The following is a 22085-nucleotide window of genomic DNA, read 5'->3' on the forward strand; positions in this document are numbered from 1 at the left end:
CATCATCCTGTCAGAGTACTTGGATTCAGGTCTCTGCTTTCAATTCCAGCTTCCTGCTAAGGCACACCATAGGAAGCAGGGGGCTTCAAATCCTTAGGCCCCTGCCACCCACTTGAAAGACTGGACCGAATTCCTGGATACCAGCTTTGATTAACTCAATCCCAAGTGCGGTAAGATTTTGAGAATGAACCAGAGGATGGAAGATCTCTGTCTCTGCTTTTCCAATTAATAAAATTACAATTAAAATGTGTGTGTGTGTGTGTATACATATATAAATGCAGGCTCAGACTGAAGGTGGATTATTTATGCTGGAATTCTAGCCAGTTAGTAGCTCTCTAGAAAACTGCCTATCTAGGGTACTGTGGGTAGTATGTTAAGCAACTGCCTGCAGTGCCAGCAACCCATATAGGCGCTGGTTCGAGTCTTGGCTGCTTTACTTATGATCCAGCCCCTTACTAATGGTCTGAGAAAGCAGTCCAAGTGCTTAGGCCTCTGTACCTATGTGGGAGACCTGGATGAAGGTGCCTAACTCCTGGATTTAACCTGGCCCAGCTCTGGCCATTTGGGGAGTAACTCAGCAGGTGGAAGACATCTCACTCTCTCCCTCGCTGTAACTGTTTAGAAAAGCACTTATCTGAAAAAAGAAAGAAAGAAAGGAAGGAAGGAAGGAAGGAAGGAAGGAAGGAAGGAAGGAAGGAAGGAAGGAAGGAAGGAAGGAAGGAAGGAAGGAAGGAAGGAAGGAAGGAAGGAAGAAAGAAAGAAAGAAAGAAAGAAAGAAAGAAAGAAAGAGAACCTTAATCTCGTTATCTGTAATATGTGGATCATAATTGCTTCCACCTTGAGGAATTGCCGGGCTTCCAGCTGGAAAGGCCTGCCCAGGAGAGTCCTGCGGGTGTGATTTGCATAGCGGTTGAGGCCCTGGTGACTGACGTCAAGTGCTCCTTGCAGCTCCAGGTCAGATGAGCCCTGGAAGAGGTTCCTGTTCACACAATCCTCCCACAGTCACCCCCATCAACACTGCCTCCTCCCCACTCCTGCAACACCAGGAAGTGAAACAAAAGGGCAGAGCCTTTGGCCTCAGACTCACCCTGTCCCTCCTGTCTCATACATCGTGGCTTTACTTCTTCCTCCTCCTTTTCACCTTCCATCTCTCAGCTTTTTAAGATTTATTTTTGGGCCCGGCGCGATGGCTTAGTGGCTAAAGTCCTCACCTTGAATGCGCCCCAGGATCCCATAGGGGTGCCAGTTCTAATCCCAGCAGCCCCGCTTCCCATCCAGCTCCCTGCTTGTGGCCTGCAAAAGCAGTCAAGCACGGCCCAAAGCCTTAGGACCCTGCACCCGAGTGGGAGACCTGGAAGAGTTCCAGGCTCCTGGCTTCAGATCGGCTCAGCTCCAGCCGTTGCAGCCACTTGGGGAGTGAATCATCAGATGGAAGATCTTCCTCTCTGTCTCTCCTCCTCTGTATGTCTGACTGCAATAAAAATAAGTAACTGTTTAAAAATATATATTTTTATTAGAAAGGCAGATTTACAGAGAAAAGGAGAGACAGATTTCCGTCTGTCAGTTCACCCCCCAAATGGCCACAATGGCTGGACCTGAGCTCTGATCCAGAGCCAAGATTCAGGAGCTTCTTCTGGGTCTCCAATGTGGGTGCAGGGTCCCAAGCCATAGGCATGGGGCTGGATGGTAAGAGGAGCAGCTGCAACATGAACTGGTGCTCATATGGGATCCCAGTGCTCACAAGGTGATTTAGCCAGTAGGCCATTGTGCTGCCTAAATTTAGGGCTCCCAGACTGGGGATGGGAGCCAAATCAGGGGAGATGTTCTATAATGTGAACTGAAGTTCCCGAGAATCTCCTTCTGATTTCCTGATTTCATGTGTGTCTTTCCTGTGTCAGGATAAGCAAACCACTTCTCACCCACGCTGAGTTCATTTGAGACTGGACATATTTCTTCTTCTTCTTCTTCTTTTTTTGAAGATTTATTTATTTTTATTGGAAAGTCAGATATTCAGAGTGGAGGAGAGACAGAGAGGAAAATCTTCCATCCGATGGTTCACTCCTCAAGTGACTGCAACGGCTGGAACTGAGCCAATCTGAAGCCAGGAGCCAGGAGCTCTTCTGGGTCTCCCACGTGGGTGCAGGGTCCCAAAGCTTTGGGCCATCCTCAACTGCTTTCCCAGGCCACAAGCAGGGAGGTGGATGGGAAGCAGGGCTGTTGGGATTAGAATCAGCAAGCATATGGGATCCAGGTGCATTCAAGGCGAGGACTTTAACCACTACACTATTGCGCCGGGCCCACGTTTCTTCTTCTGAAGGTTGGATTTGCCAAAGATTCATAGAATTGGCACTAGAAATTTCTCTGAGCGGTTTGGAATTGCTCTGAGGGAACAGAGATCTCCAGAAGGGACTAAGAGTTACCCTTCGGGGAAGGCACTGAGAGCTAGCTGTGTGGTCACCTATGGCTTCATTCTGACGTCCAAATTGTTCTGGAACCCTCCACCAGGACTGGGGCAGCCCCAGCCTGGGACCACCCTCCACACCCACGCCCAGCCTGACACTAGCAGCTGTTTCTCTGGATGTTGCATCAGGAAGGTGATGAAATCTGTGACAGTGGAGTTTACCCACAGATGCAACAGACCCATCATGGTCATGGACACCATGTACTCTTCACCACCTCGAACTTCTGGGCGTCTTTCCCATGGGGAAGGGCCAAAGCACTGGCAATCTGGATTAGCCTCCTCAGCCTTGCTGACCCCTGGCATCCTGGCAAATCCTCACCTGACTCCCCAGAGCTCACACAAAGTTACGTAGCCAGGATGGGAGAATTGGTGGGTTCTCAGCCAGCATTCTCTTCCCACAGGAGCCCCCCTGATGCCACGTGAAGAGGGGAGAGCAGGCAGAGCAAACTCAAACCTTCTCATGGCTTCCCAGCTCAAAAGAATTTCTCCTCACGTCCTCCCTATTAGGAAACCAGGAGAGGCTCAGGAAAATGACGGTTTCCAAGGGAGGAGCAAGAAGTTCCCTAATTCTTAGATAGCAGGCCTGTGGGTAGCAGCCAAGTTTCCTTCCAGACCCAGTTCAAGGTCCTTTTCAGAGATGACTACAGGCTTCTCTGTTTTTTTTTTTTTTTTTTTTTTTCTTAGACAAGAGGAAGCAAGGAAATGAGGTTTGGGGTGGGGCTGTAGTGGAGAGGCAAAAAGATCAGGGGAAGATTAAACAGGAAGGAACTTGAGACCAGATTTATTTAAATGTCCATTTCTCCTCCCTGAACCCCTCCTCATGATTCCTGGAGAGCATTACACATGTGTCTCACCCAGCGCCCTCTGGCCACAGCGACCACAGCACTGGGTTCCCCCACAGCAATGCGGGGTGGAGGGGCTTCATACCTGGGCTCTCCCAATAGGGGGGGTGATGCATGAAGGGGAAATCCCGCCTGCTGTGAGTCACCTGTCAGCAAAAGGGGTGGGCCTTACAATGCTGGAACCTTAAAAAGGGACTCTGGGGCCACGAGTTAAACGACAGGAAGCAGCTGAAGGACGGGAGGGATCTCAGAATCCAACCACCAAGGCAGAACAGAGCGCCAGGTGCATGAAGATTTTCTCCAAGGACCAATGCGATTCGAGATGCAGGCTGGAATGCTCCTACCACTGCTGCTGCTGCTGCTGTTGCCAACTGCCCAAGTCTGGGCCATGCCTGTGGACAGTGGCCTTGACTGGACCCAGTGCCAGCAGCTCTCCCAGCAGCTCTGCACGCTGGCCTGGAATGCACATCCGCTAGGGGCACATGTGGTGAGTGACTCTGTGTTAGTGGGACCTCCAAGCCCCAAGGCTGTGAGAGGCATCACTTTTGGCCTTAGGGGGAAGGCAGAGGGAGGGTTCAAGGTCATCTGGGAGTTGGAGGTGGGGTTCCTGGGAGACTCACTGAAGTGCCAATCCAGATGGGGCTCCGAGGTTCTTATTGTCTCTATTTCTTCCCTATTCCTTCTTTCGTCCCAGGACCTAAGAGAAGAGGGCGATGAAGAGACTTCCGGTGATATTGTCCCCCGTATCCAGTGTGAGGATGGCTGTGACCCCCAAGGACTCAGGGACAACACTCAGGTAACCACCCACTTGAGCCTTGGCCCTGTGGGAGAGAAGACAGGGAATGTGGCTGCAGCGCTGTGATGAACTGGACTGGGGACAGAAAAGAATTTGGTGGGTCTTCTGTGAATGGGGTAAGAGGGTGTACTTCACACTCTTCTCTCCCTAGTCCTGCCTGCGGAGGATCCGTCAAGGTCTCAGGTTTTACGAAAAGTTGCTGGGCTCGGACATATTCATAGGGGAGCCGGATCTATTCCCTGATGGCCCCGTGGGTCAGCTTCATGCCTCACTCCTGGGCCTTAGCCAACTTCTTCAGGTACAAGCTAGGGGCCTGGAGGATGGGGGTAGGGGAATGGTGCTGGCAGGGACCTAAGCAACCTGAGACCTCTCTGATAATGTTCTGTATCCTTTCAGCCCAAGGATCGCCATCAGGAGACTCACCCAACCACAAGCCTCAGTCAGAGCCAACCATGGCAGCGCCCCCTTCTCCGCTTCAAGATCCTGCGCAGCCTACAGGCCTTTCTGGCTGTGGCTGCTCGGGTCTTTGCTCATGGGGCGGCCACCCTGAGCCCCTAGAGCCACCAGCCCAAGGATGGCACCCTGTGCTCTCAGCTTGGCAGTGCTGATGCTGCTGACCTGTGACTAAGCTGAGTATTTATTAGGTGGGAGGGGAGACTTTGGGATTATTTATTATCATGGGAGCAGCTTGTGGGGGATTATTTATTATATTTATGCTTTTTAATAAAGACTTATTTATGTGGCTATGGGGTATAGCTTCTACTCTCGGTTGGGAACCAAGGGCCAGGGGAGTATGATACATCCCTTGCGTCTCCCCTGAAGGGCTCAAGGCCTCAGGAGTCCCTGGCACAAATGGGCATCTTCGTGGTGTAAACTGCTGTGTGGCTGAGCAAATAGAAGGGGATCACAACAGTTCTGAGATGACACAGTGGGGGTACACCTGGGGGTCTCTTGCTCCTTGAGACACTGGCTCCCCAGCTCTCCTGGCTGAAGACAGGAGCCCTAAACACTGTAGCATCCAAGGTCACAGCTGTTTTGGGGCATTGCAGGGAGCCTGAAGGTTTATTTCCCAAACCAACAGGATTCTCCCATAAAGAGCAGTGTGGTTACCCAAGGAGAGCCAAAATAACTTTGAAAAAAAATTGTGGAGGCGAGGGGTGTAAGCAGGGGTTAGTGGCTATTCCCTTGCCTTTTCCCTAAGGACACACATTGGACTCCGGTGTGTATCTTGGCTTTGCTGGCAAGTCATCTAAGTGACCATGGAACAGTCAAATAACCACTCGTCCTCTCTCCCGACATGCATGTAGTCACAGCTGCCCTGTGAGACTCTGAGGAACACGAGCAGCGGCTCCAGAGAACAAAGAAACATGAGCAGCAGGGCAAACGGGTGTGTGGCCGAGAGGCCGCCAGGTGCCCATCCATATTCTGATGTGCCTGAGGACACTCGGTCTTTGTGAGCCAAAAAGTCAAGTCGAAGATGAAACACTTCCAGATCAGCACAGTTTATTAGCCTTTACTGCTGAGAAAAGCCTTGAGGGGGCTGTTCCACTGACACATCAGGCAGGAAGCAGCCACAGGTGCAGGGCCCTGCCTTCATCCATCTCTAGGGACACCTCTTGGTCCAAGGACAAGGACCTGATAGGGGTTCACTGGAGATGGCTAAGATGTGTGAGGCTGTCCAGGGTCCGGTGAGCACAATCTCCCAGGTGCCCAGGCCCACACTCACGGAGCAGGGAAACCATACATGGTGTGGAAGAGGGTGATACTATAGTACCACAAAACCAGCTGAGACCCAATGCTCTCCTCTGCTGGAGAACACTGAAGTCTATCCGACACCACCCAAAGCAACTCCTGAATCCCAGCACCCTTCCCGACCCTAGCCTAAGTGTTGTGGGGGTGGAGACTAAGAAGCATGAATTGGTGTGCAAAGCTTCACAGCCATGGTCACAGTGGGTTGGCTGTGCTCATCTTGTTGGGCTGGGAGAAGAGTGTGCAGTCAGTCTAGCGGGCGGAGCAAGAGATGAGGACTAACAGGAACAGGAGGGCAGAGATTCACAGGGTAGGCTTAATCAGAACAGAAAAACAGAATCCCGGCATGCACCTGTGCTGCCCACCGAGGGCCCTCATTCAGCCTTCCCTGCTATTGAAGATGCTGTGGTCCTTCCAAGCTGCCAAGAAGCCCTGCCCATGATCTTCCAGTGCCTGCTGTGTACTGTGGCCCACCCTCAGAAGTCCAGGGCCCAGCAGGCAGTCCCTCCCTGGGATCCTCCCGGGAGCCATGGCCAGAATCTCATCTGATTCTGTGGAGTTCTTCTGTATGCATATCAGACTTTTCGCCTTTGACTCCTGATCCCATCCCTGGAGAGCAGCATTGTTATGGGAGGCCCAGGAGAGGGACAGGAGATCTGGAACAGAGGAGACAGATGGAGCTGCTCCTAGCAGTCAGAGGGGATCAAAGGTTCCCCGGAGTCAAAATGGCTGTAGTAGGGGTTGTCAGCCTCCTCTATCGTGTCCTGGTTGGCCATCAGTGGATCCCCGTTCAGCATGACTCTGTCAATCTGCACGCAGTTCCTGAAGACTAGAGAAGCCAGGGTTGGGGAGTGTGGGGAGAGAGAAATAGAGAGAGAGTCAGACTCTGATATCAATGGGGAGGCCCTAACCCAGCAGGGAAACCAGGAGGGAGGAAGGGAGAGAGGCAGAAAAGGCCCAGGACTGGACCTCAGGGGATGGTACAGAGGAATGGGGGAAGGCATGAGTGTGGCCCCCAAAAGCCACTACTGGGAAAGGAGCCTCTCTTTGATGAAGATCTAGGAGTGCAGGAAAGGGCGACGAGACTGTAGCAGGGGCTGACGGGGCCTGGCCACAGCCCCTCACTTACTCTCCATTTCCTCCGTGTTCAAGTGTTTCAGGTCCCCGGGCAAATCCGGTTCTAGCACTGGCTCTGATGTGGGTCTCAGGTCTGGCTCCAGCCCTTGAAGTGGCACCATGCCCAGTGCGGCCTCTAGCACAGACTCCAGGTCTGGTCCTAGATCCGACCTTAGATCCAGGCCTGCTGCCAGCAGCGTCTCTAACTCCAGGCCTGGCCCTGGCTCTGGCCCTGGAGCCAGCCCTGGCTCCAACTCCAATGGCTCCGGTTTTAACTCCAGTGGCGACGGCAATGGCTGCAGTTCATCCAAATGTCTGTAGATACCAAGACAGAGAGGCCGGGTCATCTCCCAGCCGCAGTGCTCGAGTAACGTCTATTCCCCCACTCGGAACCTCAGTGTCCACAGATGAAATTATCACAGCCACCTCACGGGATGACTGTGAGGCTTTGAGGGAATGAACACAGAGCATTCAGCGCAGGGCTGGCCTGTCAGGAAGCTTGCCTTGAGTGTGGCTCAGATGACCAGCTACTATATAGCATTCTCACAGGGACAAAACCCCAAGGATGTTCTTAGAACATCCAATACCAGTGACCATGACCCCATGACTGACCACTCCTCCCTGGGGAACTAGGGCAAGGGTGATGCAAAGGAGGCATCAGGAAGGCAAGACAGAGGAGACAGACTCAAAATGCGGGAAAGAGCCAGAGAGTGGGTCCAGTGGGCAGAGTGTGCTGTGGGTGGACTGGAGCTGAGCAGGCTGGAGTCCCTCTATCTGCCAGAAAGGTTCAGGGAGGCATGTCAGAGAGCACCCATCTCACCTGTTGGAGACCACAATGAGCCTGTGTTTCAGGTACTTCCTATGTTCCAGGAGATTCACTGTGAGGACCACACACACAAAGGGGCGGGAAGATGAGCGGGGGCACATGTGGTCCCTGACCCAGGTCTCCTACTGCACTAAGTCCAGACATCAGGTCGTACCTCCCCATTCAGCAACTAAGTCCTGTCAATCAAATCTTTCCCTTCTCTGGATATCATACTTTTATCTTTCTTTTAAAAAAATAATTTTAAAGGCAGCATGATTCTTTAGCTGGTTCACTCCCTCCAGAGCCTGAAATGGTAGGGCTGGACCAGGAGCCTGGAATTCCATGATAATCTCCCCATGTGGGTGGCAGGGAACCCACGCACTTGAACCATCCTTGGTTGCTTTCCCAGGCACATCGGCAGGGACCTGGGACTCGAACAAGTGTTTATACGGAATGCCAATGTCACAGGTGGTAGCCTAAATCATTGAGCTATAATGCTGGCTCCTGGCTATGACTTTTCCCATGTTCCAAAGGGAAAATGCATTTATGGGGTCTGAGAATTCCTGCCATATAACAATCAAGGATGCCAACCATTTCCACCTTGTGGCACAGTGCATTAAGATGTTGCTTGCCATGTCGGCACACTATGTTAGAGTCTGATTAGCTCCCTGTTCATGTGTCTGGGAAAAATAGCAGAGGATGATTCAAATGTTTGGGTCCCTGCCACCCATGTAATAAACTCCAGATGGAGCCCTTGGCTCCTGGCTTTGCTGGGGCCCAGCCCTGGCTGTCTATGGAAACCTGAGGCAGGGGGTGGTGAACCAGTGAATGGAAGTTCCCCAACCTGCTCCATCACCCTGCCTGTTCAATAGATACACAAGTAAAGAAACCAACAAATCAGCTGCCACCTTTCTCCTGGTAGTAGCTCCCAAAAGCCTCATCCCGGGGGATGTTGGGGTACAGGAAGCGCAGTGGGTTTTCGGGGATGTTCTCGTCAGTGAGTAGCTGGTAGTGGCGGATGATCTCTGTCAGCGGGAGCGACTGCAGTACCTCCTTGGTGTAGGGTTGCACTGAGCGGATGACCACGTTATCTGGAGCGTTGGGTACAAGGATGGGGAGTCAAGACTGAGGGAGCGGGAGGGGCCTGGGAGCTCCCCACACCGTGGCTGCCCAACCCCAAGCCTACTGAGGGTTTCAGGTCGGAGCCAGGGAAGTCATGGGCAGACACTGGGGCTAGGAGGGGAGGCTGGGTGGAGGGGGAAGGGTAGCTGACCATCATCCTGGTGCTCCACCCAGGAGCAGGTGATGCCCCCTTCCTCCGATTCACTGAAACGCAGCAGGAAGGTGCCAGACATGGTCTTCTTCAGCAGGCGGCGCTCCTGGCTGCGGCTCACGAAGCCCATGATACGCCTGTGCATGGAAGGCGGCTGTGGGGAACTCAGCCAGAACCGCAGCACAAAACGACTCAGCTCAGTCACTTGGAAACCTTTCCCTTCTGGTGAAGTTTACTGGCCTCAGCCAGGGCCCAGGAGAGGGGAGTGAGGAGTCAAGCTGATCTTGAGGGGACAGGTGGTGTGGAGGGAAAGGAGTGAGGATGTGGAGATAAGCAGGTCTACGTTCGAACCCCAGTTCTATCCCTTGGGGAAGCCCACTTTCAATTCTGAGACTCAGTGTTCCTCCCTCGCAAGGGAGGCGGGTGGGTCACCACCATGGTCTGTATGGTTGTGTCGGGGAAAAGTGAAAGCACCCAGAGGATGCTGAAAAACACCAGCTGCTGTTACCATGATGGCAGCCAGGGGGCGCCGTCGCACCAGCTTTTGGGCTATATGAGGGTGGAGCTGTTGTCATAGGGTCCACTCCCAGGCTGGGGAAGAAGAGGCCTGAGGGAAGCATAAAGCCCATCCGTACCCATCTTTCCAGAGATTCTGCAGGTGGTCATGCACCAGCTCAAGAATTTTGTCCAGCCATGTCCAGAAGGGTATCTTGCCGGGTGGACTTTCTCGCTAGAGGAAAAGTGGAAAGGCATGATGGATGGAGCAAAGCTGGGGGCAGGCTGGGGGCAGGCTGGGGGCAGGCTGGGGGCAGACTGGGGGCAGACTGGGGGCACCCGGGCTGGTGTTGCAGTCACTCAGGCTACCGGGAGTCACCTTGGTGAAGTCGGCCCAGGACAGCAACAAGTTTCCATTCTTGGAGCTCTTCCCTGGGGGTGGAAGGCCAAAGACACAGATCAGATGACAGACACAGGGAGATGAGGCCAGTGTCACCAGAGAGGTCAGACTGAGGGCTGGGGCAAGGCTTAGAGAGGTGGTGGCGGTGGTGGGCTATACCAAACAGCTTATCCTTGAGCATGCTCAGCTGCTCCGAGTTGAGGCCCCGTCCAACGTAGGAAGAAAACTGGTTGCTGAGGGCAGGGCCCAGCGAGCTCCAGGGTGCCTTTGGGGGGCTGCAGAAGAACTGCTGGTCCTGAGGGGCAAGGCGGGATGAGGAGGTAGGGAGCTGAGTGTAGCTCCTCACAGCCAAGCTTCCCTCTTCCCTGTCCTCGCCACGCCCTCCAGGTAGAGAGTTGGGCCTGCTTCCTACCTGGGGGTTGGAGCTGAGAAGATTGAACCAGAGGATGGAGGCCCAGGCAATGGAGAGCTGGTTCATGTTAGAAATGACCACCACGGGGAGAGTGTCTGTCTGCGGGAGACAGGAAGTACAGAGGAGAGGGTGTGGGGAACACATCAGTCTCTCTCTACCCCCTTGCCCCTCCAGAAATTCCTGTTGGTCCCTCCCTATGCCTTCTTCCCCATCTACCTTGTCTCCCCCTGCCCTCCATTTTCACTCACTTTCAGGTCCAGCTTTAGATCCTGGTAGGTATATGTGATCACGAAGCTGATGACATGCAGTTCCTCTGTGATGGCCAGTGTCCCCTGGGACAGGCAAAAGCACCGGGGTCGGAGGGCCCCTTGTCAAGCTCTTCCTGCCCCAGCCCCCCAGCCCCGCTGCCCCTGGGTTCCTGCCCAAGCCTTACCTTGTTGCTGCCCTTTCCAGAACCACCTGAGCGTTGCTCCACTAGAGACTAGATTGAGAGTGGAAGGAGACAAAGTGCTGTGGTAGGGATGGGGTGGGGGACACCCCAAAGTCTCTGGAAGCCCTATTTCAATTCAAGATCTCTTAAAACCCCCAGGCCCTGTCACTTTGGACTAGAAGTCTAAGTTACCTCTCCCCACAACCCCACACACATACATTTCTTACCAAGCAGCCAAAATCCCAGACTAAGCCCTGACTCTGGCCCCTTTCAGGTGTCAACGTCTTCTGGTTTGAGGTCATAATGTTGAACTTCCGGAAGCTGTTCCAGGAGCAAGAAGATACACATAGATGAGGGAGCAGAATCCTGAATATTTGGCAGGGAATTGGCCCACGTTCTACCATGTATCAGCTTTCTCCTTCTCCCTTGCCCCCTCCCTCTCCCTTCTTGTTCGTGTTTCCACCAAGGTCTGGCCAATATGGTTGTGTAGGTCCTGCAACGCACAAATGTTTGCAGTGTCTTTGTCAGGCGCATACCCTTGTAACTGAGGAGGATTCCTGAAAAGAAATAAAAAAAATTAAAGTGATTGGCAGGCACAGAATTTGGTCTCTGGGCTCAGAGTCAATTTTGCAGCTCACTGCCTTTGCACACTTGAAGCCCCTTCTTCATTCGTATGGTGTGCTGCTGACAGCTAACTTCTGGAGTTGCTATGACAAAGAAGTGACTGACATACCACACAGCACAAAGTAACTGCTCAACAAGAGGTGAGTTCTTACTCCACTACCCCATCAGCCCTTGGTCAGCCTAGCCCCTTAGTCCCATCCTTCCCTCTTGCCTCAACGTACTTGTCAATGAAGACCTTCACAGTCAGGGACTCATTGCCTTCCTGGAGTCTTACCAGCAGCCTGAGAGGAAAGGAAATAAAGGGGGAAGGTGTAGACTTCAGATTCTTGAAAGTGTTTGATATTTGAAAGTGATGAGGGCTTGGAGGAGAAGAGGTGGGTGGATCAAGGAAAGCAGGAGCAAAAAAGGCCTGAAGCTGACACCCCCTAACGGCCGGGATGAGCTCTGACGCACTGACCTTGTTCGCACTGTGAACTTGTTCCCCGTCTTAATGATGAGGGGTCGCTGGGGAATCTGGGGCATGTAGGGTTGGGTCTCTACCACAAAGGCACTGCGGGGAGAGAATGTGCCAATCGGTGTCTGTCCCGGAGGGTGGGGGGACTCCCCTGTGTCCTTCCTTCTCCCCCTCTCCCCTTCTTCCCTCCCTCCCTCTAGAGCGCATCCAGACCTGTGCAGCAGAGACTCCAGCAGCTCCAGGATCTTGGCGTTCTGCAGGTCCACACCTTGGGTCAGAGGGTCATTCTCGTAGGTTACCAGGCGGTGCATTTGCTTTAGCTTCTTATTCAGCTGCAGCAGGTGGAACAGGAGCTTTGCTCCATCGGTGAACCTGGATGACAGAACCCAGGAGGGGGACTCTGTGAGCCTCCCAGAGCGCCCCTCCCTGGGATCAGTGGACAGTCGGACACTTTCCAGGGGGAGGGGGAAAAAAGAACCCAGGAAGCAAGTAAAAGATGGCTGCTGTATATTTCATATACAAAGAGATGAAGGTCAAAGACATTTTGGGGGCCCAGCGCAAAGCCTTAATTGGCTAATCCTCAGCCTGCCAGTGCCAGCATCCCACATGGGTGCTGGTACATGGCTGGGATGCTCCACTTTCCATCCAGCTCCCTGCTTGTGGCCTGGGAAAGCAACAGAGGATGGCCCAAAGCCTTGAGATCCTGCACCCACATGGGAGACCCAGAAGAAGTGCCTGGCTGCTACATCAGCTTAGCTCTGGCTATAGTGGCCACAAGGAGAGTGACCCAGCAGATGTAAGATCTTTGTCTCTCCTTTTCTCTGTAAATCTGCCTTTCCAATGAAAATTAAATCTTTGAAAACAAGTCCACTTCATAAACAAAAATGCTAAAAGGTTGACTAACACAACGTAACATTTCTTTTTCTTTTTTAAAGATCTATTTACTTTTACTGGAAAGTCAGATACATACAGAGTAGGAGAGACAGAGAGGAAGATCTTCCGTCCGTAGACTCATTTCCCAAGTGACTGCAATGGTCGGAGCTAAGTTGATCTGAAGCCAGGAGCCAGGAGCTTCTTCAGGGTTTCCCATGTGGGTGCAGGGTCCTAAGGCTTTGGGCCTTCCTCAACTGCTTTCCCAGGCCACAAGCAGGAAGCTGGATGGGAAGCAGAGCTGCTGGGATTAGAACCAGCACCCATATGGGATCCCGGCATTTTCAAGATGAGGATTTTAGCCACTAGGCTACCGCACCAGGCCCTACAGTAGCATTTCATATGATACTTCTCTGTACAATTTCTACTGAGCACTTTATATCGTATCAATGGCCTTCATTCTGAAACACAAAAAATTGAAGTGAACTTGCTCAAAGTCTTACAAGTACTGCAGTAAGGGATAAAGCTTTTATGAGAGCCCAGGCAGTTTGCAGAATCCATACTTTTTTTTTTAAGATTTATCTATTCTTATTGGAAAGGTAGATTTACAGAGAGAAGATACAGAGAGAAAGATCTTCCATTCACTAGTTCAAACCTAAGTGGTTTCAACAGCCACAGCTGAGCCAATCCAAAGCTAGGAGCCAGGAGCTTCTTCTGGGTCTGCCATGTGAGTGCACGGTCCCAACGCTTAGGGCCAACCTCTACTGCTTTGCCAGGCCACAAGCAGGGAGCTGGATGGGAAGTGGAACAGCCAAGATACAAACTGGTGCCCATATGGGATCCCGGCACGTGCAAGGCGAGGATTTTGCCGCTCAGCCCTAAGCCATCACGCCATGCCCAGGATCCATACTTTCAACTCCAAATTTTATTTTTTACAATAAAAAAATTATTCTAGTAACAAGCTACATTGTAAAACGAACACAATCAGACACTTTATATGAGAAAACCAGACTGGAACACCTTTTCTGGGAAGGCAGTCTGGAGTTACCTTTAAAAAAAACTTTTTTTGAGGGGGGATAGCATTGTGACACATTGGACTAAGCAGTTGCCTGTGACAATGGCGTCCTGAGTGATGTCCCAGCCCCTCTACTTCTGATACAGCTCTCTGCCAATGGCTTGGGACTTCAGCAGAAGATGGGCCAAATGTTTGGGCCCATTCCACACATGTGGGAGATTTGGATGAAGCTCCTTGCTTTTTTTCTTGCGTGATTAAAAAAAGAGAGAGAAACCAGATTATGGCTGAAAACACCACTTTCACCAAATTAAGGACTGAACTCTGGGTTTCTCGGGTGATGAGGATGAAGGGTGGAATCCAGCTGCAGTCAGAGAAGGAAGCTGGGGTCCTTCTGGGGAACACAGCCAGCGGGTGGGACCTCCTGCTGCGGACAGGCCCAGGTCAGGACTGGGGCTAGGAGTGGTACAAGGGTGCAGCGGCAGCTCTCACCACTTCTCCAGCAGCTGCAGGCCAGGCTGTGGTGGGGCTCCAATACAGGCTTTCTGCTGCTGGGTTTTCCATGTGACTAGCTCTGGCAGCAGCAGGTCGACAAGGGTGGTCAATCGGCCCAGCAGGGCCTTGAAGGTGTCCAGCACCACCTGGGAAACGGACAACGGTAGAGTTGAGCGCCTCTCACCAAAACCTCCCGCCATCCAACTGAGGATGAGAAGCAGCAGCTGACACTAGGAGCGCCCAGATTCCCCCTCCCCCCATCACTTAGGTGTCCCCTTCCCTGCTGCCCCCATCCTCTTCCTCCCACCTTTCTCCTTTCGTTCAGTTCATTCAGAGTGGCTTGCAGTAGCTCCCGCTGCCTGTTTCGATGGCGGTCCAAAGAGGCTGCTTCCCCTGAATAGTCAGAGCAGGGAGTCAGACCAGGAATTCCCTGCTCTCTCCTCTCTGACCACATCCCAGAGTTAAAAGGGGACTTGGACTCACTGGAGTTCGCCTCTTCTGCTCTCCCAGCTGGCACCTGTCTCCTACTGTCTCCTTGCTCCCGACCCTCGGTGTGGGTGTTATATCGGAAGTGGAAGACCTCCTGCAGATCTGTCAGCTGGTTGACGGACTTCACTAGCCTCTGTGGAGGGCATGTGATCCCATCCCGATGAAGCTCGTACATTCTGAGGGAGGATGCGGGAGGGGACCCCATCCGCCCGTATCTTGCCACACTGACCAACCTCCATCATTGCCTTTAGATCTGCGATCCGAGATTCAATCTCACAGTGTTGGCTGTCCATGGGTAGTTCGAGGGCTGGCTGGTCTTGTTCCTGCAACAGAAGAGGCTCTGAGCACATTTAAGCTCTAAACGTCCACACCTGAAAGTACACCTGAAACTGCACCATAGGATGTGGGGGGAATCCTGTTCTTTTTTTTTCTTCTAAATTCCATATAAGCACAACATCAAAAGGATCATAGGAACATGGAATTAAAAAGTATGAGTTTATTTTGATGCAAAAAGATTTAATCATAATACACAGAAAATAATTATTTTGAAAAAAACTATGTACGGGATCCAGTGTGATGGCTCAATTTGCTAATCCTTGCCTTGCAAGTGTTTGGATCCCATATGGGTGTTGGTTTGTGTCCTGGCTACTCCACTTCCCATCCAGCTCTCTGCTTGTGGCCTGGAAAAGCAGTGGAGATGGCCTAAGGTCCAGGCCCAGAAGAAACTCCTGGTTCCTAACTTCAGATTGTCTCAGCTCTGGCCATTGCAGCCATTTGGGGAGTGAACCAGCGGACAGATGATCTTTCTCTCTGTCTCTCCTCTCTATAAATCTCTTTTCAATAAAAACAAATAATTTAAAAAAAGTTTTAAAAAACTTAAAACTGTATGTGGGTTTTAAAAATTTTGTGTACCTCCCCAGCTTTACACAATGGTCTAGGTTGTTTTGCACCTAGGTAAGTGTTACATAGCTGGGAGAAAAGGAGCCAACAGCTGGCAGGCATCCTGGGCCTGGTTAATGTATGGGGGAATTTGGAGCCATGGGTCCCCAGCCTGGCTTGGGCTTGCCCATGCAAGGGCCATGTACTCTCAGGCACAGGGACTGTGGACTGGCCAAGGAAAACAGCATGGGGCTGTGTGGGAGGGAGGATTACTGGGGGAGTATATTGCAGGTGAGGAATGACTTCTGAGGGACTTTTATTGACAAGGCTACTGCACTTGCTGACTGTGAATGCATGTGTCAGAACTGGGGCTCCTCAGTGGCTCAGAGCAGTGGATGACACACTCAGGATGCACATGGAGGATATGGCAGTCCATAGGGACCTGCAGAGGACATCCGGTACCAAGGAGCGCACGGAGGGCAGAACGAATTGGTCAACTCTCCCAGCCAATGACAGCAAGGATCTGGATGACTGGAGACTCTAAGGTGGACTATGTCAGCCAATGGACCTTGGAAGGATTTCCTCATCCTTGTAGCAATGAAATCAACAGCATTTTAGAACTATTGAAACCACGTTAGCAGTACCCTTGGAGCATGCTTGACATTGGGAACCCTGGGATGACATTGGGTGGCCATTCCCCTGATATTGGATACTGAGGTGGTTGGGAGGCTTGGTGCAGCTTTTCCTCTTATCTCCCCCTTTGTGCTATTTAAATGTATCATGGCACTGTAGGCATAGTCAAAGGTAGAAAATTCAACATCATACTGTCAAGGTATATTTAACCGTTTCATTAGGAGTCCTGCTTGGGGTGGGGGATCCTGTTTTATGAACAATTTCCTGAATCCTTTCTGTGTGCTCCCCACTCCAGAATCTTCTAACACCACCAGCACCTTGTTCTTACCGCCTCAGCCCTCACAGCCTGCTTCAGAATTTTTTCTTCTTCGAAAAGGAGGTTAAACATCATTTCAGCCAATTGGATAGGGCTTTGGAGAAAGGGCTGGAGCAGGAGAGGAAGGAATAACCCGAGTTCAACCACTCGTAAGCAACCTGCCACCCTTGACCGCCCCACCAATGTCCCCAGTGTTTCCCTGTCTTTCAGGGTTCCTGGCTCTTTCCCTTTTCCTCATTGGTTTCCTAGCCCCGACCACCCTTCCACCCAATGCCACCCAGACTCTTGCCACAGAGACCTGCTCCCTCTTTCCCCAGATCCTGTTTTCCCCACATCCTGTTTTAGACCCTAAACTTTCCTCTACACTCAGCTCCCAGGCTTTTCCTTTTAGTCTCAGCTTCTCCAAGCACCTGCAGGTCCCGGAAGAATTTTCGCAAGTTGTGTTGTAGCAACAGGTGCTTCGGGTCCTGACTGCAACGGCCATACTCGGTGTTCACTTGGTCCAAGAAGTGGAAGAACAGCATGGCGGCCTGGGAACTATCGATTGCCAGTGCAGCTTCCCGCCTGGGGACCAGGAATGGCATCAGTGTCTCAGCAAGGCTGCTTCTGTCCTGAACCCTTCCACAAAACCTCTTCCTGCCTTTTTTTTTAAAGATGAATTTATTTATTTATTTGAAAGGCATAAATTCATTCCAATTTTAGCATATGTGCTACCAAAGTGAGCACTAAAAGGCATATTTTACAGAGAAGAGAAGGAGAGACAGACTGGCCGGTGCTGGGCCAATCTGAAGTCAGGAGCCACGAGTTTCTTCCAGGTCTCACGTGGTTGCAAGACTTACGCCATCCTCTGCCGTTTTCTAGGCCATAAGCAGAGACCTGGATTGGAATTGAAGCAGGTGCAACACAAACCAGGACCCATACGGGATGTTAGCACCACAGGAGGAGGGTTAGCTCACTACGTCCCCATGCTGCCCCTCTTCCTGCTTTTGATATCTCCAGGATCCTGGTCACTCTTTTATTGATTTATTGATTTATTTATTTATTTAGGATTTATTTATTTTTATTGGAAAAGCAGATCAGATGATCAGATTTATGAAGAAAAGGAGACAGAGAAAGATCTTCCATCTGCTGGTTCACCCCCAAAATGGCTGTAATGGTCAGAGCTGAGCCGATCTCGAGTTAGGAGCCAAGAGCCTCTTCCAGGTCTCCCACATGGATGCAGGAGCTCAAGGCTTTGGGCCATCCCCAGGCCACAAGCAGGGAGCTTGATGGGAAGTACAGCAGCTGGGACATGTGCTGGGGTCTGTTCAGTGGGTGTGGATGACACGAAGGTAAAAGAGAACAGCTCCCTTGTTCCCAAGGACCAGAGGAGCTTCCAGCTGTATGGCAAGGCCTGGCGGATGTCTCTTCAACCACCTTGACGAAGTTCCACCCCCTTTTTGCATGGACACTCAAGCACCCCGCTAGGAATTCTGTAATCCATTAAGGCATTGTTGTTTGCCCCTGTGAGATGGTTTGTTCAACCTGTGTGAGCTTGGGAGTTAATGTTGCTGATAACGTCTCAGTCAGAGGCCCTTTAACAATGTATGCACAGGAGCACAATTAAGCCCATGCCATTTCTGGACACCTTATTGTGTGCCTAACCATTGCCTCAGAATCTGGCCCCGACATGTAGGACACCTTTTGGAAAAGGGCTTGATAAGTATCCTAAAATTAATGAAAGTGATGTGAGTATGAGTTGAAACTGCTATGGTGATAAATACAGTTGCTGTGACCTTAAAGGCTAGCCTGTCTTTGCAATTTCTTTGGAGCATAGGAAATGTATCTGTTTTAGCTGCTTTTATAATTTTTGGCTAGAGGAATTTAAGGATGAGTTTATTAATATTAGAAAGATATGCTTTTAATTATTGTTTGATTGTTTATGGGGTTGTAGAGCCTGTAGTTGTAGAGGGATGTAATATTTGAAAGTTTTGTCTTGGATCTTTGTTTTATCCCTTGTGACATATGTTTCCCATTAAGTAATGGGTAAATTGTAGAAATAGAAATGTGGTAGGAATGTACTACTGATTAGCAGGTAATCACATGTGCCTTGGCCTTGGAGTCCTGGCTATCACTCCATGGCTACTACTGAAGAATGAACAATGGCTTGCTTTGAAGAATATGAATATAGTATTTTGCAGAATTATCTTTAGGGGCACCTGCTTAGCCATGAAGTATAAATAGAATGACCAAATGTCTGTGCATGCTCCCTTAGTCATGAAGTAAAAAGAAAACAATGAAATGTTTGTGCAGAAGCTTGTGATGGCTGGGTAAATAAAAAAGGACGGCTTCTTGAGCTATTATGAGAGGGCACCAAGTGACTGTGTGTGTGTCTCTTTTCCCTGACTCCACACCCTCTTCTCGAGCTCCGAACTCGACTGGAGCTGGCCTCCAGCAGACATGAATCAGTGCCCATATGGGGTCCTGGTATTTGCAAGGTGAGGATTTAGCCATTGAGCCATGGCGCTGGGCCCCATCCTACTCACTCTTAAAAAGGAACTGGGTCTGGAATTGTGAGGCTGCAGGTTAAATCCCCGTTTGTGATGCTGGCATCCTCTATCAGAGTGCTGGTTTGAGGGTCAGCCACTCTGCTTCTGATTTAGTTCTCTGCTACTGCACCTGGGAAAGCAGCAGAGGATGGCCCAAGTTCCATGAGTGAGACCTGGATGGAGTGCCAGGCTCTTGGCTTCACGCTGGATCAGCCTGGCCACTGTGTGACCATTTGGGGAGTGAAACAGCAAACAGAAGAGTTTTTTTTTTCTTTTCCTTGTCACTCAGCCTTTCAAATAAATAAATCGGCAAAAAAAAAAAAAAAAAAAAAAAAAAAATCCTCCTTTATTCCCAATGACCCGAAAGTCTCACCAGTTCTGGTCTTCAATCCAGGCGGCCAGGTGCTGCCGAATATCCATCGGCAGTAGGCTGTTTGAGTACAGCTGATGCAGCTGGTCCCGATACGGGCTGTCGAGATCCTGTAGCATCTCCCACTGAGCCATCTGGGCTCCACGACGGAAGGACACAAGACTGGAGCTGAGTGTGTAACTGGACTAAACCATTCACAGGCTGTGACTGCTCCCTTGCACTGTCAAAATTGCAAATCCCATATATCCATAAATACATACTATTACAGGTACGACACTGAACATATTTATGGGTACTAAGTCATCTTTTAGCACATGCACATATACAAATGTTTAAAAAGATTTTCTTAGTTTATTGAAGGGCAGGGTAACAGAGAAGAAGAGAGACCATGCACCAACTGGCTCATTCCCCAAATGGCTCAAGTAGCCAGGGCTAAAGCCAGGAACTTGGAATTTCATTAGGATCCCCTACATGAGTGGAGGGGGCCCAAATACCTGGGCTGAGACATTTCCTGCTGCTTTTCCAGGAACATTAGCAGGGAACTGGATCAAAAGCTGAGCAGCTGAGACTCAGACTGGAGGTTAAGCCACTGCCTGCTACACTGGTTCACTTTCCAAGTGCCATAATGGCCAAAGCTGAGCCAATCCGAAGCCAGGAGCCAGGAGCTTCCTTCAGGTTTCCCATGTGGGTGCAGGGTCCCAAGGCCTTGTGTATCCTCTGCCTTCCCACGCCACAAGCAGAGAGCTGAATGGGAAGTGGAGCAGGTGGGATATGAACTGGAGCCCATATAGGATCCCTGCACTTGCAAGGCAAGGACTTAACCATAGAGCCATCATGCCAGGCCCAAGACTTAGTTCCCGTTGCAGCCTGAGCCTAACAGAACAGACTCTTGTAAAAACAAACAAACAAAAACAAACAAACAAACAAAAAGACACTTGTAGTCTAAAAGGGTCACATGGTTTTGAGCAATGCAAAGAAAAACACATGGATAAGGCAAGGGCCTCCCCCTCCTAGCATGAATGAGCATGGCTGTCCTCCATCTTGCAAGGAGGGAAAAGGCAAGAGGAGGGCCTGGGCAGGAGTTTCTGGTTTTCCTTTTAGTGCTTGACCGACTAACCTATGTGTCTCTACTGTTTTTAAGAAACAAAACATGAAATAATAAATGTAAAAAACAAAGAGGTCACACTTCTCAAGCAGCAAGATACAAACAGGAACGCAAACAAGTCAAGCAAAATGCGGTCTCTCTGAACAGAATGCAAATACGGTGGTAAGTGACTGCAACCCATTTTCTGCCCATATTTTGCGTTCAATAAACTTTTTTGAGATGAAATGGATTCGTTGTACCATTTTGCGCTTCAGTCCTGCATACTTTTGTATGGGACACAGGAGGTAAATGGTATCTATCTTTAGACACCTTCTGGGTGAGGATCACAACTAACACTGCAGGGACAGAGCTGCGGTGCCGAGGGTTAAGATGCTGTTTGTGTAAGGGACAACCCACATGAGTGCCAGTCCCAGTCTTGGCTGCTACCCTTCCAAACCAGCTCCCTGCTAACGCACGTGGGAAAGCAACAGAGGATGGCCCTGCACCCCCGAGGCAGACCAGGATGAAAGTTCTGGCTCCTGGATTTGGAGATGGGGTGGGGGGCGTGGGGAAGGAGCGGCTAAACCTGGTTGTTGCAGCCTTTTGGGGAAGCACAACAGTGGATGGAGGATCTTCTCCTGTACTGTAACTTTGCCTTTCCAATAAATCTTGGGGAAAAAATTAATAACCTAGCACTCAGGCAAATACACTGGCTGACATGATTAATCTAACACAGTAACAATGCTAGGTTCCGGGTCTCGGAGGAGCGGCGGAATTCTGACAAGGGGGCGTTAGGGTTGGGGAGATGGGCTGAACAGACAAGACTCCAATAACAACTTGGCGGAAAAAAGTTCCTCGCGGGGCGCAGCCCCTGTGGCCAGCCACCCTCACCCCGCCGCTCCCCTCGGCACACCCTCTCAAGGCCCGTACCTGATTAGTCTTGTAGTCCCCGTTCCCTCCAGGGCCTCGGGACGCGACTTCGTCACTCCCGAAGGGACCAGCTACCAGGGTCTCCTGCCCACCCTCTGACAACTTCGGCCTGGCACTTGGGCCTGCCCCTTCCGAGTGGGTTTGGTCGGCTGCTGAAGAGCAGCGTTCTTACGTTGCCAAGCCGGCGCCTCGCCACTGGCTGCCATGCCCCCAAGCCCGCCCCCGAGCCGCGAGCTCATTGGCGTCGCTACAAATCCGTCCTCTCGGCAGGACGGAACAGGCTGAGGCGAAACACACCGACGGCTCCAGGGATTGGTGAGGAAGCTCAGGGAAGCCCCACCCAGCGCCTGCGACGGGGAGGAGCCCAAGGAAAGGAAGAGCACGAGACTTGGAACAGCTGATTTTCGAGAACTCGGGGGCCCAGGCCGAGGAACCGAAACTGCCTGGAGGTTTCTGGAAGCGCTACAAGCTCCACCGGAAGTGGGGAGACAGAAATTAGGTTCTTTGGGATAGGACAGGAATCACTGAGGAAATGAAAGCCAAGATTATCAATTTATTTTGTTGTCAGTGTGCACCGCAACCCCAGCAAGTGGAAATTATCCCTGCGTTGAGGATTTAAGAA

General features: G+C 51.1%; 2 protein-coding genes across 3 annotated transcripts; one reads left to right on the forward strand and one right to left on the reverse strand.

Moving 5' to 3' along the window:
• The first annotated feature begins 3550 nt into the window (after positions 1-3550).
• On the forward strand, positions 3551-5125 carry IL23A (interleukin 23 subunit alpha). The gene is made up of 3 exons (XM_058673536.1): positions 3551-4099; positions 4251-4397; positions 4496-5125. Exons 1-3 carry the CDS (start codon positions 3614-3616, stop codon positions 4655-4657), a joined length of 795 nt encoding a protein of 264 aa, XP_058529519.1. The 5' UTR covers positions 3551-3613; the 3' UTR covers positions 4658-5125.
• A 458-nt stretch (positions 5126-5583) lies between these two features.
• Positions 5584-21734, reverse strand: STAT2 (signal transducer and activator of transcription 2). Of its 2 annotated transcripts, XM_058673262.1 has the most exons (24): positions 21464-21734; positions 19453-19669; positions 16962-17115; positions 16564-16659; positions 14957-15046; positions 14718-14856; positions 14542-14627; positions 14232-14380; positions 12071-12229; positions 11861-11953; positions 11625-11684; positions 11316-11336; positions 11007-11100; positions 10783-10830; positions 10598-10681; positions 10350-10448; positions 10097-10232; positions 9917-9969; positions 9678-9772; positions 9043-9179; positions 8678-8860; positions 7785-7842; positions 6978-7279; positions 5584-6677 (listed from the first exon to the last, which is right to left on the reverse strand). In XM_058673262.1, exons 2-24 carry the CDS (start codon positions 19581-19583, stop codon positions 6535-6537), a joined length of 2610 nt encoding a protein of 869 aa, XP_058529245.1. In that variant the 5' UTR covers positions 19584-19669; positions 21464-21734; the 3' UTR covers positions 5584-6534. The 2 variants fall into 2 exon arrangements, with proteins under 2 accessions (XP_058529245.1, XP_058529246.1); XM_058673263.1 differs by lacking the exon at positions 11316-11336.
• Between the last annotated feature and the right edge of the window lie 351 nt (positions 21735-22085).

This window comes from Ochotona princeps, chromosome 15 (genome assembly GCF_030435755.1).
Source record: "Ochotona princeps isolate mOchPri1 chromosome 15, mOchPri1.hap1, whole genome shotgun sequence".
Classification (NCBI taxonomy): domain Eukaryota; kingdom Metazoa; phylum Chordata; class Mammalia; order Lagomorpha; family Ochotonidae; genus Ochotona; species Ochotona princeps.